The sequence below is a fragment of the Myxocyprinus asiaticus genome, chromosome 2 (assembly GCF_019703515.2).
Source record: "Myxocyprinus asiaticus isolate MX2 ecotype Aquarium Trade chromosome 2, UBuf_Myxa_2, whole genome shotgun sequence".
Taxonomy (NCBI): domain Eukaryota; kingdom Metazoa; phylum Chordata; class Actinopteri; order Cypriniformes; family Catostomidae; genus Myxocyprinus; species Myxocyprinus asiaticus.
In genome coordinates this window covers 47,936,735-47,951,451 of record NC_059345.1, presented here as the reverse complement: position 1 = coordinate 47,951,451, position 14,717 = coordinate 47,936,735, and the positions used below count along the sequence as shown (strand labels likewise).

The following is a 14,717-nucleotide window of genomic DNA, read 5'->3' as shown; positions in this document are numbered from 1 at the left end:
ATTTTTTTATGTTGCATACAAAATAATACATGGTTCTTTAAAATCAAAGCCCTCAGCTTTAAAGGGTCAGTTAATGCATATAATTTACTCTCCCTTATGTAGTTCCACATCTGTGTCACTTTTTGTTGTTCTATGGACCACAAAAAAGAGTAAGGCAGAATGTTTGCCTCAATCTCTATCTGCTTTCATTGTATGGTAAAAAAAACAAACAGATACAATGAAAGTAAATGGTGACTGAGGCAGTCACTCTGTCTAACATCTCTTTTTGTGTTCCATAGAAGCTAGAAAGTCATACAAGTTTGGAACAACATGAGGCTGCCTAAATTAAGGCAAAATTGTCATTTGGGGCTGAACTATCCCTTTAAACATGTTCACACTCTGCATTTTCAAAAACCATTTGTAAAATTGCAACTCTGCTCAAATAGCACAAAACGCTCAGTTGATCACTCCATTGTCTCATAGTTTGAATACATTTTATTTCTCATTATAAGTACAGTTCAGTAGTTACAAAACAAAGCATCTGCCATGAGGGTACAGCAACCAAATGAAAGTCATACAGTCAACAAGACAGTTCAGAGGTGTGGAATGCTCATATATTAGTCCAGTAAGACTGAAAGAGAGATAGATGCTCAGTTATACTACACAAAGGAGGGGAGCCAGAGGTGTGCTCATCTATAACCAGTGTATATAGGGATTGGTCAATATATATCCTATTACTGACCCTCCCTGTCATATTCCTTTACCTTACGTAGCCTTTACTAGTTCTCTTAAAAACTAGTTATTAAACATATTCACTTTGAGACATAAAAAAAAAAAAAAAAAAAAAACTAGCATTTACATAAGGATGTAAACTTGAATGGAGACTATGAATACACATTCCATTTTCAAAGATGTGTCTTGCAAAGAGGACAACTAAAGAATCTATTTTAAAATCTGAATAGAACAGATTGGACTGCTTCACCACACTGTGGAATCCATACACGATGACTTACAGGGAAGTTCATTGAATTTATTCTCAAAGCAACAGAGATGACCATCATAAGATGAGATTGTTGGAACTACACAGATCAAATCAGCAGAGTTCACAAAAGAATAAAGAGAATAACATTTCACAATCTCAAGGGACGCACAAACACGCACACGCACGCACACCTTCATTTTCGATTAGCGATCTGTGTACTGTATAGACTGGTTGTTCATTTACTATCACAGTGCAAAATACTTCAGGGGAGAAAACTCAGTTTGTATTTGCTTGCATGAGGCATGGGTATATATACTGTATGGATTTATATGCTTGCAGCAACAGAAGAAGATTGTCAATCTTTTTATCTTTTCTTTTTAATGTTATTCATATTTTACAAAGGTGAAAGGCAAAAATTACAGTACTAGAGAAGAAAACTCCAATCTAATACCTACACTCTAAAACAGCTAGCTTTGTAAATGCAACAACGCATGACTGTATCTATGGCTAGACAATATTTGTTTCTTGTTTGCATGTTTCTTTTTTCTTTTTATATACTTTTTTTTTTTTTTTTCATTTTCTTTAATAAGTGAATACATCAAACCATTTCAGTAGTCAGTAACACTTTGCAACACTGATTGGTGGCAGTATATTACAAACACAATCTCATAGCCAGAGTACTTGAAGTGAGCAAGACTTAGATCAAAGGATCTGGGATTTTCGGTTTGATTTCTGCAGGCTTTACGGATGCAGTCTCCTTGGCTCGTGTTGTTTCATCAGACACACTTGATGTAAACTAGTTCTTCCTGTCACCTTGGCTGGTTTTGTCTTTGCTACAGTGCCCCCTTTCTCTGGAGTTCAGCTCTGAACGTCTACACGCTAGTCGCTTACAAACACATCAGGAGAACAAAACGTGGACGCATATTGTGACATCATGGAGCCAGTCTTCAAAGAAAAAGGCATAGCCACAGTAAACTTAGCTTCCCTTTTTAGATGCCGTTGATGCTGTAGGTCCTTACTGAGGGCCATATTTTCATTTCCTGAAAGTACTGGATTGTCATTCTTCTGTTCTGATATCCAGGCCCTGACTGCTGCTGAGAGTGTGCAGATTACAAATGAGTTTTTAATAAGAGTGTGCTTGGTCTCCAAACGTGTTGTGGGTTGGTCCAAAAGCCCAGAGATAAAGCCCTGGCAGAACTGTTGAGGGAGTCTCTGGGAAATAACAGTGGGCAGTGAGAAACACTGAGACAGTTCCATGTTTTTGTTGTGTCCAAGAGAGAGGGAAGTCTGTTCGTTTTCTCAGTCTCTCAGTTTGAGACTGGCGACTGCCATCTTGGTTCAAGGAATGTGTTGCTCTGAGGGACAATCACTAAAAAGTTTCCTCACTATGTCGAAGTCAAAAAAGCACTTAAAAAACACAGAAAGTATTTATCAGCTACACAAGGGAGGATTCAAGACACAAAACACAGGAAGCAAAAATCGTTTTTTTTTTTTCTTCTCTCCTTGTTTTCAGCTCGCTAAACATCAACAGATTTCCTTTACTTCATCCAGCGAGAACGTCTGTGTATGAAACCATCTGAGCTGTCCATATTATGCTCAACTAATGTATGAGTTTTTTCTCTCTTGAAGTCTTTTATGTTAAATAATGCTTTCAATATCATAATGTCCTTCATCATCATTGTCCTCTTGCGCTTTTTCCATCACTTGCTCTCGGCCGTTCAGTCCAGAAGGGGGGAGGGTGATGTTAGTTTCTGATTAGTCCTGCATCTCTGTGTCAGTTAGGCTATGTTCAGGGGTAAGAGCAGGGCCAAACCTTCGGGAAGCCTCTTCCTCCGCCCACAGATGAACTACAGTTAAGAGAACAAACGTAGATTAACACCACTGCCTGCACCCTCCCTCTCTCTCTCTCTCTCTCTCTCTCTTTCTCTCTCTCTTTTTCATACAAATATTCACAGATGCATACAATTGTGACAGACCATTAACAACAGAACAAAAATGTAATTTTGAAGAAAAAACAAAACACATTTGTTTTCATTTATTTTAAAATATAATCTCAGATTTTGGTAACACTTCAAGGACATGTGAAGTTTATAGAACTCTCATGAATGACAATGACCATTTATTACGATTCTCAGAAATGCACAATACTGATAATCTGACACTAATACTAAAGAATTCAAAGGATTATTCTGGGTTCAAAACAAGTTTAAGGGTTAGTTCACCCAAAAATGAAAATTCTCTCATGATTTACTCACCTTTAAGCCATCCCAGATGTGTATGACTTTCCTTCTTCAGCAGATCCGAAGTGAAGATTTTTATAAGCACATTTCAGCTCTTTTTGTCCATACAATGAAAGCGAATTGGTGCCATGATGCTGCTGGCTATTTGATGGTCCAAAAGGCATATTTAGGCAGCATAAAGGTAATCCACTCACTCAAGTCAATCAGTTAATGTCTTCTGAAGCAATCCGACAAGTTTGTGTAAGAAACAAATTGATAATTAAAACGATTATCATTTTAAATCATTGCTTCCTGCCAGCACTTTATTGCTGTTTGAAATGACCTAACTATCGCGTGATGTTCGTTCCTATGTTGCATATAAAGCGCACGCTTCCAACTTCTCGCATCATTGCGCTTATGTCACTGATGTGTCGACTGCTGGCAGGAAGCGTTTTTTTAAAGTTACTAAAGTTTTAATTATCGATTTATTTTACACAAACCTATCGATTTGCTTTAGAAGACATTAATTGATCGACTGGAGTTGTGTGGATTACTTTTATGCTGCCTAAATATGCCTTTTGGACCATCAAATAGCCAGCAGCCTGATGGCACCTGTTTACTACCATTGTATGGGCAAAAAGAGCTGAAATGTGCTTATAAAAATCTTCACTTCGGTTCTGCTGAAGAAGGAAAGTCTTACACATCCGGGATGACTTAAAGGTGAGTAAATCTTGAGAGTATTTTCATTTTTTGGGTGAGCTAACACTTTAAGATCAATCGACAGAACAAATGATTTCGACTCGTCCATCCATCCTTTTCTTTAAAAAAGCAAAAACGCTGTTACAGTGAGGCACTTACACTGGAAGTGAATGGGGCCAATTTATGGAGAATGAAAAGGCAGAGATGTGAAGCTTATAATTTTATAAAAGCACTTGCATTCATTCTTTTGTTAAAACACTTGTATCAATTGAGCTGTAAAGTTGTTTAAATCATTGTTTTAGGGGTTGCAGCGTTACGTCACCATGGTAACGAAGTAGTAAAATTGGATATAACTTTACACAGAAAAGGTTAGTAAGCAATTTTATTACATTAAAATAATTTTAGCATGCATATTGTTTACGTCTTGTGGCTACAGTTTTGAAATTTTTGAGTATTTTAACGTTTACGAATTGGCCCCATTCACTTCCACTGTAAGTGCCTCACTGTAACCCAGATCTTTGCTTTTTAAAAGAAAAGAAGGGATGAGTCTAAATTAATATGTAGTAATCAATATTATGCCACCAGCACTTTCGACTGAGCTTAATTTGTACTGAACCCGGATTATTCCACTAATAAATCCACTAAAGTGTTCCCAAAATGTACATCCTATGATGGCAATGAATAATAATGCTTAAAGGAAAGCAAACACAATTTTGTTTAATGGCACTGCACAGTCATAATACATTAAAAAGTGTTTTTGCTCACTCAATTATGATTACAAAGCAACACTTACTATGAGGGATATTAAGAGGCAGGGTGCATTTCAAAAGAAACGGGGTGTCGCTGTAATGCCTCCATCAAGGATGTGTGTTTAAATGGTGACTATTAACTTTCCAATTTTTCAATATATAGCTAACCTCTAATGGCACCAAGGAAAATGTATCTTCAATTTATTAGATAAAAAAATGGCAATTTATATTTTTATTAGATAAAAAAATATAAAGGCAATAACTCTCTGAGCATTACACTTGTGCAATTACTGCTGAAGTTTGAATCCGATGAAAATGCTTACTGCTTTTTTTCCCTATTCATGAGCTATTGCCGTTTGAACTAAATAATATAAATGTTGTTTAATTCCCCCTACAACCCCTTAGAAAATTATTTGGCAATAAAATCTACAGAGTGCATTTCCAAGTCGTGTTCTTTTAAAGTGCCTCCATGAAAATGACAAAATGAAATTAAAACATGCATTTATTTGAGTGTGCTCTCGCAAGAAATGTTATGGAAATGAAACGAGGAGTCAGTTCCCCACTAATAACAGAATAAAACATAGTTATTTAGATTTGCCAAAGAGCAATAACGCTGACGCCCACTTGCTTTGCATTATGTGCACAATCTCAAGACGTGCACTTCTTTAACAGACACACTTTCAACTCGGATGTCAGGCACCTTTGAAATCGCTGATAGAGATTAAGAAAAAAAAGAATTAAACCTCTTTCGCCGCCTCAGATTCTGATATTAAATCAGATGTGGTGAAGGGAAATGCTCACTAACAACCAGAACTCTGCTGATTAATGACTATTTCACACTTCGCGCGAATTCACAAACAAATTAAAATGCTCACGCGGTTCTCGTTTGAAGACACAAATGCCACAGCTCAAATCTTTCAGAAATGGTTACAAATATATATGATTATTACAATTCATATGTATAGGAAAACATTATTTTAAAATCAGCAGGCTAAGAAAAGCAGGGCCATTTTTACACACTTCAGTCCTCAAGGTGCAGTACACACTTTGCCCAGGAGATGTCAGTATAAGCCCCCAAATCAGTAATCCACCCAAATTTATGTTGAAAATAGGACCTTGTTCCTCAATGTCACTTTCCTTTAACCTGCTGAAGTTTCATGTTAATCCACAGATGAAGTACTTGTTATTTATCAAATATGAAGTGATTGGCTGTGTTTTTTAAGAATATGCTGCGGTCATGGCTCTACAGCTGTCTGCGCCGGCTTTTTGTGTGTGTCCGTGAGGAAATTAAGATAATCATAAGCATAATGATAATAAATTACGTTCTCGAGTTCTAAAAATGTCTGGTCTCCCAGGGGCCAATGCTCTTCGTGACTTCCTCTTAAAGAACGTTTTGGTAATGAGTTACAGATTCCGCCCCATATTTGATTTTCACTCTTCATTAACTAAGCCACCTGGAATGTTATTATTTAAGGACGCCATTTCTTTTCCCCAAACAACTGCCACTGCGATCTGGAGACTAACACACCAACTTTATGATCTTCACAACTTCTTTTTTCCCCCCTCCTCCTCTGTTCAATTTAGCATTCTCTTTTTGCATGTTCAGAGTGATTGCTTAATTATTTTCACACCCTAGAAATCATCATCACACTCCATTCTGTCAAATTATGTTGTTATCATTCAATTTTCTCACTTTTTTCATGTCATAGTTTAAATCGTTTCTTTGTTTGTCCAAGTGTTTGTTTTTTTCCTTGCCATAATTTCCAAACCAAATAGAAGAGCTAAATTATTTTCGCATAAACAACATGATTACTTATCAGGTCACATCATTTATCAGAAGGAGATTTAAATCTTTATATTGCAATGGAAATGAGACCGCTTTCACACAAAAATGAGAAGTTGGTGCCCTCTACTGTTGAAGTCTGATAATGCACTCTTAGTGTGAGACAAGAGAGACGGCCCTGGATAGTAATACAAGACATATGGTAAGAGGACACATAGCTCCAGGATCCATCTTATGTTAATACATGTGTCATGCTTAACAGAATGGCTAAATGAAAAGGCAGACAGAACAATAGCTCAGCACAAGGCTGAGAGCAACTTCAGTTAACAATGGCCAGTACCACGGGTGGACTGGGACTAAAAAGTGGCCCTGGCCCAGAGCGGCCCACCAAACCCCGGCCCGCAACCCACCACACCATAACACAACCACTAATTGATTTCATTTTCCGGCTCAATTTCACGTTTTTGTGTTGAAATATTTTTTTTATTTCTATTGACTGTCATGACAACAGGCCCCACCAGTGCAAAAAAAAGTCATAACTTTAAAACATATAAAACCACTGTAAATGTGATGAGTGGATTTTTTAAAGAAAGCACTAAAAATAAGCACTTTATAGCTCAGACAAATAACATGTCCAAAAACATTTTTTTCCCAACATACAGATGTTAGGTTGAAATGTACATGAAAGTACAAGCGAAAGTGTGTATTTTAGGTGCTGTGACAAGTCAGCATTTCTTAAAAGTTTTTCAAGATCTTAATCACCTTTCAACTTTTTTCTAGAAGTGCAAATAAACTATTGTCTTAGTTACTCTGAGATTGTGGAAACAAGTATTATAATATATTATATATGTATAGCTATAGCCTACAAGATCCTAAAATGATGTTAGATGAAGAAAGTGTCACATGTCAGGACACTGATGACAATGCTTAAAATTTCATGTCAGTTACCCACAAGACTATGTGTAAATGTTTATTATTATTATTATTTTTAAATATATGAAAACAAAGGTGGACAGAATATGTACATATATAAATATAAACAAATATAGATAAATATATATATATATAAAAAAAAATAAAAATAAAAATAAACATACCTCTTAAAATGTAGATCTTTGCAGATATTTTGCAGATTAATTGCTAATTTTTCCACACATTTTGTGAGTTTGTTGCATCTGCAGTGTTTTAATTCCTTCTCCAGCAGATTATTCATGAGAAAAAGTGAAAAGCCCTATGCTTTTACAAGCTCTGTTTCTGCTGTCCTTTAAACAAAGTAAGCCTCAAAGACTCAAATAGCCACAAAGTAATATTTTTCATGACTTATTTTCTGCATTTTTATCAGGCGTGAACATTATTCAGCAAGCCGCACTTCTGCTCCCAGTAATGCTTTGCGGTATGAATAAATTATGCAAATGACTATGTACTGCTCATAGCTTAACTGTTTGTTGATTTTATTTATGCTGCTTTTTATTGTATTTGTTGTAACCTGCAGTTTTTAGTCATTTTGTAATTATTCAGAGTTCATCTTATGCTTAATATGTTGTTTTTGGTTGTCACCATTATTGTGATTTGTATATCATATAATGAGGTCCACAGGAGGTACGTTGTCAATTCGTACATACAGATCTGTGCTCCGATGTGTAAGTAATTTCAAAATAAAAGCCATTGTATTGTCTTTAACTTGCAGAGTTTATTATTCGCTCTGTAATGGGGTCTGCGGAGGCATGTTGGAGGCCAGTGCGGTCTTATGTATTGCCTGTAGGATGGGCCGGTACTCGCGCAGCAGCGGGCCGGCCCAAATTACCCAGTGGCCCACCGGGAAAATGCCTGGTGCTGACTGGTCAGTACACTTGGGGGAAAGCAGGGCTGTCTGGAGTCAAAACTGCTTCGTATTATTCCAGAACCACAGAGTTAAGGCAAAGAGCACTCCCATCAAAATAACAGTACCGCTTTATACCGTGGCCTCCCTCAGGTAGTATATTTTTACCATGAAATCTACTTAGTGTATATTTTTGTTTTAAAGGCCTCTTAATTTTGAGTTACTTGAGAACAGGGGTCATTTAATTTAAGGAAATTGTGAGGATATCAATTTCTTAACTCTTGAATATATGCTTAAGCAATCAGATAAGGCAGAACATGCATTATAGAAATGAATAGGGAAAATGTATGTAGCACATGGTGCCTGACTGCTTTGACTGATATTTTTACCACAATTTATAGTTACAAAGTGGTTTGTCCATTTGTAATATCCTCTGTTTAAAGGAAGACTTCAGCTTAGATGTTTTCAGTGGTCCAAAAGTCTATGAATGAAGTATAGATGTAAGTGATGTGGTTTACCATCTCCTGCTGAACACAAACACAACACAACACACACACCGCACCACACACTCTACCATGGAGGGTGGCTTTGTTCTCTCTCAGGCATCCGGTGCTGCTGGAAAAGAGTTGATTTTGGCAAAGGTAGACCTCATTGTACAGCCCAGTATTTATAAATATGTAAATACGAGTCAGTGTGCGAACAGACAACACACGCAAACACACATAAAGCAGGCTGAACACAAGGAAGTGCACCCAAATCATATTTTTAGAAGGTTTTAATGATTACAGGATGTTTATGAATACCATTTGTAGCGATTCACAAAGACTTGAAGAATCCTCGCACACCACCCCCTCCTCCTGTTTCTCAAAGCGTAAAAGAAACCCAATGTTTCTGGAGAAAATGGCAGAATTGTACGTTTGGTGGTTGTGTGGGTTCACATTGCATGTAGATAAGCATACATTCGTATGGAGCAGCACAAAGAGTCAGGCAAACATGTCACGTACTTGAAAAAGTCCTCTGCTGTTTTCATGTTAAAGTGTAGCCATGAGGAACTTCTCTATTACACTTAGAAAGGAGGACTGTGAGAGGTAAAACAAATAGTGTGTTTGTTACTCTGCCGAATGACTAGTCATTATGTAAACTTGCCTCAACTGACAACGGATGCAAAACAATGGAATACGAGTGCAAAATGACAGAAAAGCTGTTTGCCTTGTATACATTATCCAGACTAAGAGAAACTCACCATGAGAGTGTTTACATACACACCAATATGCTGATAACTACCAAAAATCAGCTTATACAAAAAAATCTCACAGCGCAAAAAAAAAAAAAAAAAAAAACGTTTACATGGAATTTAAAATCGGTGGTTATTCTCTTTTAATGTCAAAAAGTAAACAGTCATCAAACAACATTTTGCACATTGGATAAGCCAGTAAGAACATCGGAAAAAGTGTTTACATGAAATGCGAAATCTGAATAATGGGAAAAAATCTAACTATGTCAAACATTTTTTGCTTAAAGCGACCCTGATAAGGAAAGCAATTTAAAGGAATATTCCGGGTTCAATACAAGTTAAGCTCAATCAGCAGCATTTGTGGCATAATGTTGATTACCACAAAAAAAAAAAAAAAAAAAAAAAAAAAGATATATATAAAAAATAAAAATAAAAATCTGGAGGGCCTGGTTAGCTCAGCAAGTAAAGACGTTGACTACCACCCCTGGAGTCACGAGTTCGAATCCAGGACATGCTGAGTGACTCCAGTCAGGTCTCCTAAGCAACCAAATTGGCCCGGTTGCTAGGGAGGGTAGAGTCACATGGGGTAACCTCCTCGTGGTCGCTATAATGTGGTTCAGTCTCGGTGGGGCGCGTGGTGAGTTGTGCGTGGATGCTGTTGTGAATAGTTTGAAGCCTCCACACGTGCTATGTCTCCGCGGTAACACGCTCATCAAGCCATGTGATATGATGCACAGATTGACGGTCTCAGACGCGGAGGCAACTGAGATTCATCCTCCACCACCCGGATTGAGGCGAGTCACTACGCCACCACGAGGACTTAGAGCATATCGGGAATTGGGCATTCCAAATTGGGGAGTCAAAAAAACAAAAAAAACAAATTGAAGTTACAATGACATGCTGACAATGGATGTGAATGGAGCCAATTTTTGAAGGGTTTAAAGGCTGGAATATGAAGCTTATAATTTTATAAAAACACTTACATTAATTCTACTGTTAAAACTTGTATATTATTTGAGCTGTGATGTTGTTTAAATCGTACAATCATTTTAGACTTTTAGGGTTTGCTGACATTACATTCTCATAGCAACTAAGTTGTAAAATTGGCTATACCGTTACACAGTAAAGGTTAGTAAGCGATTTTATCACATTAAAATCATGTTAACACACATATTGTTTACGTCTTGTGGCTATACTTTTGAAATAGTGAGCATTTTAACATTTACTGACACACATTTTAACACACACATGCTGTCGATTGAGCTTTACTTGTATTGAATCCGGAATATTCCTTTAAGGCGTTGGTGGCTTTTTTTAAGCATAATCACCCTCACTGATGCAATGATTCAGTAATGCAAAGCATAGCTATAGTACATCCAGACTCAAACCAGACTGAATCAGTTGACACCTTCAAGACAGGAAAGCGACAGAAGCTCTCAAATCAAAAGTAGTTTTCCGGAGAAAACAGAGGGGAAGAATGTGGACGTGTCTTGCTCTCTGACTCTTGTCTATTTCTGGGGCAGAGATTTTTACACTGATACTACCTCCACTGAGCAATTTAAAGCCAAACACTGATGTTGCAATCTGTCTTCTGTGCCTGATAGCTCTTTTCTCCCTCTCTAACCCAAATTACATTCTTTTCATATCTAATTATATTTGCTAATGATCTTATAAGGGGATAATGGAATGTGCTTGATCTATTACCTTTTTTTGCAATACATAAATACAATACAAATGGCTGTGCAGCACTTGGAATTTTCCATCTTCCATTTCAAGCAAAACGAAGAGATGATATTTAAACAATATCTAAAATTTTGCACCATTACAAAAACAAAATCTGTTTGCTCGCTCGGATGCTGTGGATTCAAAAGAACAATTTGTCTGACTAGGTCAACACACAAATGTGCTCTTTTCATGTAGCACACATTACTAATGTCTATTCACTTGTATGCTCATTCACTAGCAGGTTGTGGGAGAGAACCTCAGGCCATGACCTCCACCTCGGCACGTGAGCCAGTGAACACAGACAAACACGAGAGCCGCTAAATAAACGAGGAGACATGTCCACACACCATCCATACACTTTTTCATTTTTCGTCAAGATTTCAGACTATTTGAAGGACTTTTTTCTGTCTCTGATATCTTGTTATGCATTTTCTCAGAGATCTTTCGATCTCTCCAGAGGTCATTTCTCTCTCTCTTTCACTGTGTGCTATTGTTATGAATATTCCCTCGTACCCCTCTGCCAAGCCCCACCCTGGTCTCCTCTCTAAGCCTCTCTCCATTCTTCCCTCACTCTTTTTCCCACAGGCCTGGCGATGGCCACGGCATGACAGCCGCACTAAACCCCCCGCATTAATGGAAGGAAATGGCATTCGATCTCCATTTTGATCTCCTAATCATTTCTGCTGAAATGATAATTAGTGTCCACAGAATCCTCAGACTGAAGACACAGAGAACAGTGTAAAATAAAACAGAGCTCTCGTAGTAGAAACGACACTTCACTCAACAACCTATAGTATTCGAATAAATAACAAATACATTTTTCTCATACATATATTTATCCCTACTAAATGCGCACACACACAAGCCTTGTCCGCTGGCGACTGCTGTCTGTAATTCTTTTCAACTGACATAATCCTGATTGATTCGTTCAGCAGATAAAAACTCAGTCCACTTGTGCCCTTTACTGCTGGAATATAATACCACTCTTTATTCTGCAACAATGTAACATAATGGCGTTGGAATGTGAGGAGGAAAAAAACTTAAGGGCTGCGTCTTAAATGACTGTGACATTCTGCGGTTCAGGCACAAGCTGTGGTCTAATGTAAAAGAGAAAAAGAGAGAGAGAGGTGAAAGGAGACGAGGGAGAATAGAGAAAAATCATTAAGTGCAGATTATCAGGGTGCCCCACTAACAAGGTCGAGGCAGGGCTGCTGGTAAAAGTTGTCATTGTCTGTTTCTCTTAAATGTGTTCGCTTCAGATTTCTCGCTGATGAGATTTGGGGTTTGCGTTGCTCTAAATTCTTCCCTTGGGGTCTGCTTCCCCTTTCGTGCCTTTTTTTTTTTTTTTTTTAAAGAACCTTTTGTTTGACAACAGGAAGACATGAGGTCATTTTTTGTTCATCAGGATTAGTTGAGAATGAATCATGCTTTTTTTTTTGCAGGACTTGCTTAAATAGGCCAAACTCATTCACACACACACATACACACAGATGACTATGAAGTTAGCCGTGTTCCACATTTTAGTAAAACGCATGAATTTTTTGACTTTGCTGCCACACAAAAATCATCATGAATACAATGAAACATACACCAACAAAACAGACCATTTTATGGCAGCTAAGGAAATGTGAAAAGTCATTTATAAACATTCAGTGTCTGAGAAGTTCCTATAGGATCTTTGCAGCGTAACTTGTGTTCAGCAGGCCCCTCTCTCTCTCTCTCTCTCTCTCTCTCTCTCTCTCTCTCTCTCTCTCTCTCTCTCTCTGTCTGTCTCGTGTATGTTGTATTAATTGTAAGTCCTAATCTAGAGGACCCGGGGTCCCCAGAGCTAACGCTGCTATTATTCGCACAAGCATCGCGCACCACGTTGCTCTCGCTTACTAATTTTGTGTAGCTTTGCAGCGCTCAGCTGAGGGAACGCACCTCCGAACGCTGTGTCTGAGTCAGGCAGACAGCTCCAGACGAGGTCCCTTTAGTGCCACGCTGTCAGTCACTTTATATGTTGTAAAATAGAGAGAATGAAAAAAGAAAGGGAGAGAACGAAGGAGAGAGAGAATGCTGAAACAGAAGAAGCCCTTTTATCCTGCTCGACGGGACCTGTCAGTGCCACCTTCTCTCTGCTTTCCCAGCAGTCCCAACACAGCAGCTATCAGAGGGAACCTGACATCCACATACCGTGTTTTCCAGGGGGGAAAGCGAATCATGAGAGCAGTCCCACACAAGAGAGCAGCTAGTACATACTCTCCTTAGATCAAGCAACAGTGTAAGAGAAGAAAGCGAGCGAAAGAGAAGAGATTTAGATGTTTTAAGTGGGAATGTAGGCTGACAGGCTTCTGCTTTTGCTGCTTGTGACATGTGATAGATAGTAGGTTTGCATCTCCCTGTGTTCATTTAGAGTTTGGACTGAGATAAGAGAAAGAGAGTGTGTCACAGCTTAAGCGCTGATAGTTCTGTCTTAACAGCTCTTTATTCTCACATACAGATCAAAATTGTGACTCCAGGCATCTCCGGAGTAAGTGTCGTTTCTATTTTTTCTACATTTGAGGCTCTTTTTGTTTGATTTGGAATAAAAAAAGAGGAAGGAAATTATACCTAATCCATACTGACACACACACACACACACATCTATGTGTGTGTATTCACGCGCACATATTTCATGGATTGCAGTGCAGGAAAATCACGAGCACCTGGCTCGTGAGTTTTTATTTTTATTTTTTATATGATTTTGCCTGCTTCCCCACTGGTCTCTGATGATTCAACAGTTCCTGCTCTAACATCTGCTACTTACTCTTTCTGGGTCTCAATTAACACAGCAGTATTTATGAATCTGCTCTTATTTACATTTCTATTTTTCTGCATATGTGTGGAAAACGGCGCCAAGACAGCCCCTCTGCCCCGCGTTCCACGCAGATGTTTCTTCATGGAGGCCAAGAGGTGAGCGCTCGGTTTGAGAAGAGTGACAGTAGAGTGCAAGTTAAAGAGAGGGAGATTTAGGATGACAGGATTTGCAGCTTCACAGTCAGACGAATTAGAGCTCCTACTCTCAGGTGATTGGAATATATGGGAGTTTGATTGTGGGACTATGGGGTTGGTGAAAGCAATTTCCTACGTTAAAGAGAGGTGGTTGGTCTTTGGAAAGTCCACTTTTGTGTGGGATGGGTGTGAAGCAGGGGATTGCTTTAATTAACCTGTTTCTTAGTGTTTTTTTTTTTTATTATTATTATTAATTAAAGGGATGGTTCACTCAAAAATAAACATGTTGCCATCATTTACCCACACTCTTGATGTTACAATTTTTTTCTTTCTTCACAAAATGAAATGTTAAGCGGAATGTTAACCTCAGTCACTATTCACTTTCACTGCATCTTTTATCCAAACAATGAAAGTGAATGGTTACTGAAGTTAACATTCTGCCAAAATTCCAGCCTGATTTCATGAAAATTTTTGCAAAACGATATTACGTTCTTCATTACACGTTTTGCTGCAGTTTCCCAGTGAAATTTCCAGCGGGGGGCGCTAAAAGTGAGT

General features: G+C 38.1%; 1 protein-coding gene across 6 annotated transcripts in view; it reads right to left on the bottom strand.

Moving 5' to 3' along the window:
- LOC127409838 (zinc finger protein 536-like) overlaps positions 1–14,717 on the bottom strand; it is a 245,656-nt gene that overhangs the window by 29,610 nt on the left and 201,329 nt on the right. Inside the window, exon 7 of one of the 6 annotated variants that reach the window (XM_051644747.1) lies at positions 440–2,808. The exons of the other annotated variants lie outside the window; for them this stretch is intronic. Within the exon in view, the coding sequence (XP_051500707.1) occupies positions 2,717–2,808 (92 nt within the window). The 3' untranslated portion in view covers positions 440–2,716. Of the gene's footprint in view, positions 1–439; positions 2,809–14,717 lie in introns of those variants that run through there. 6 annotated transcript variants of the gene reach the window in all.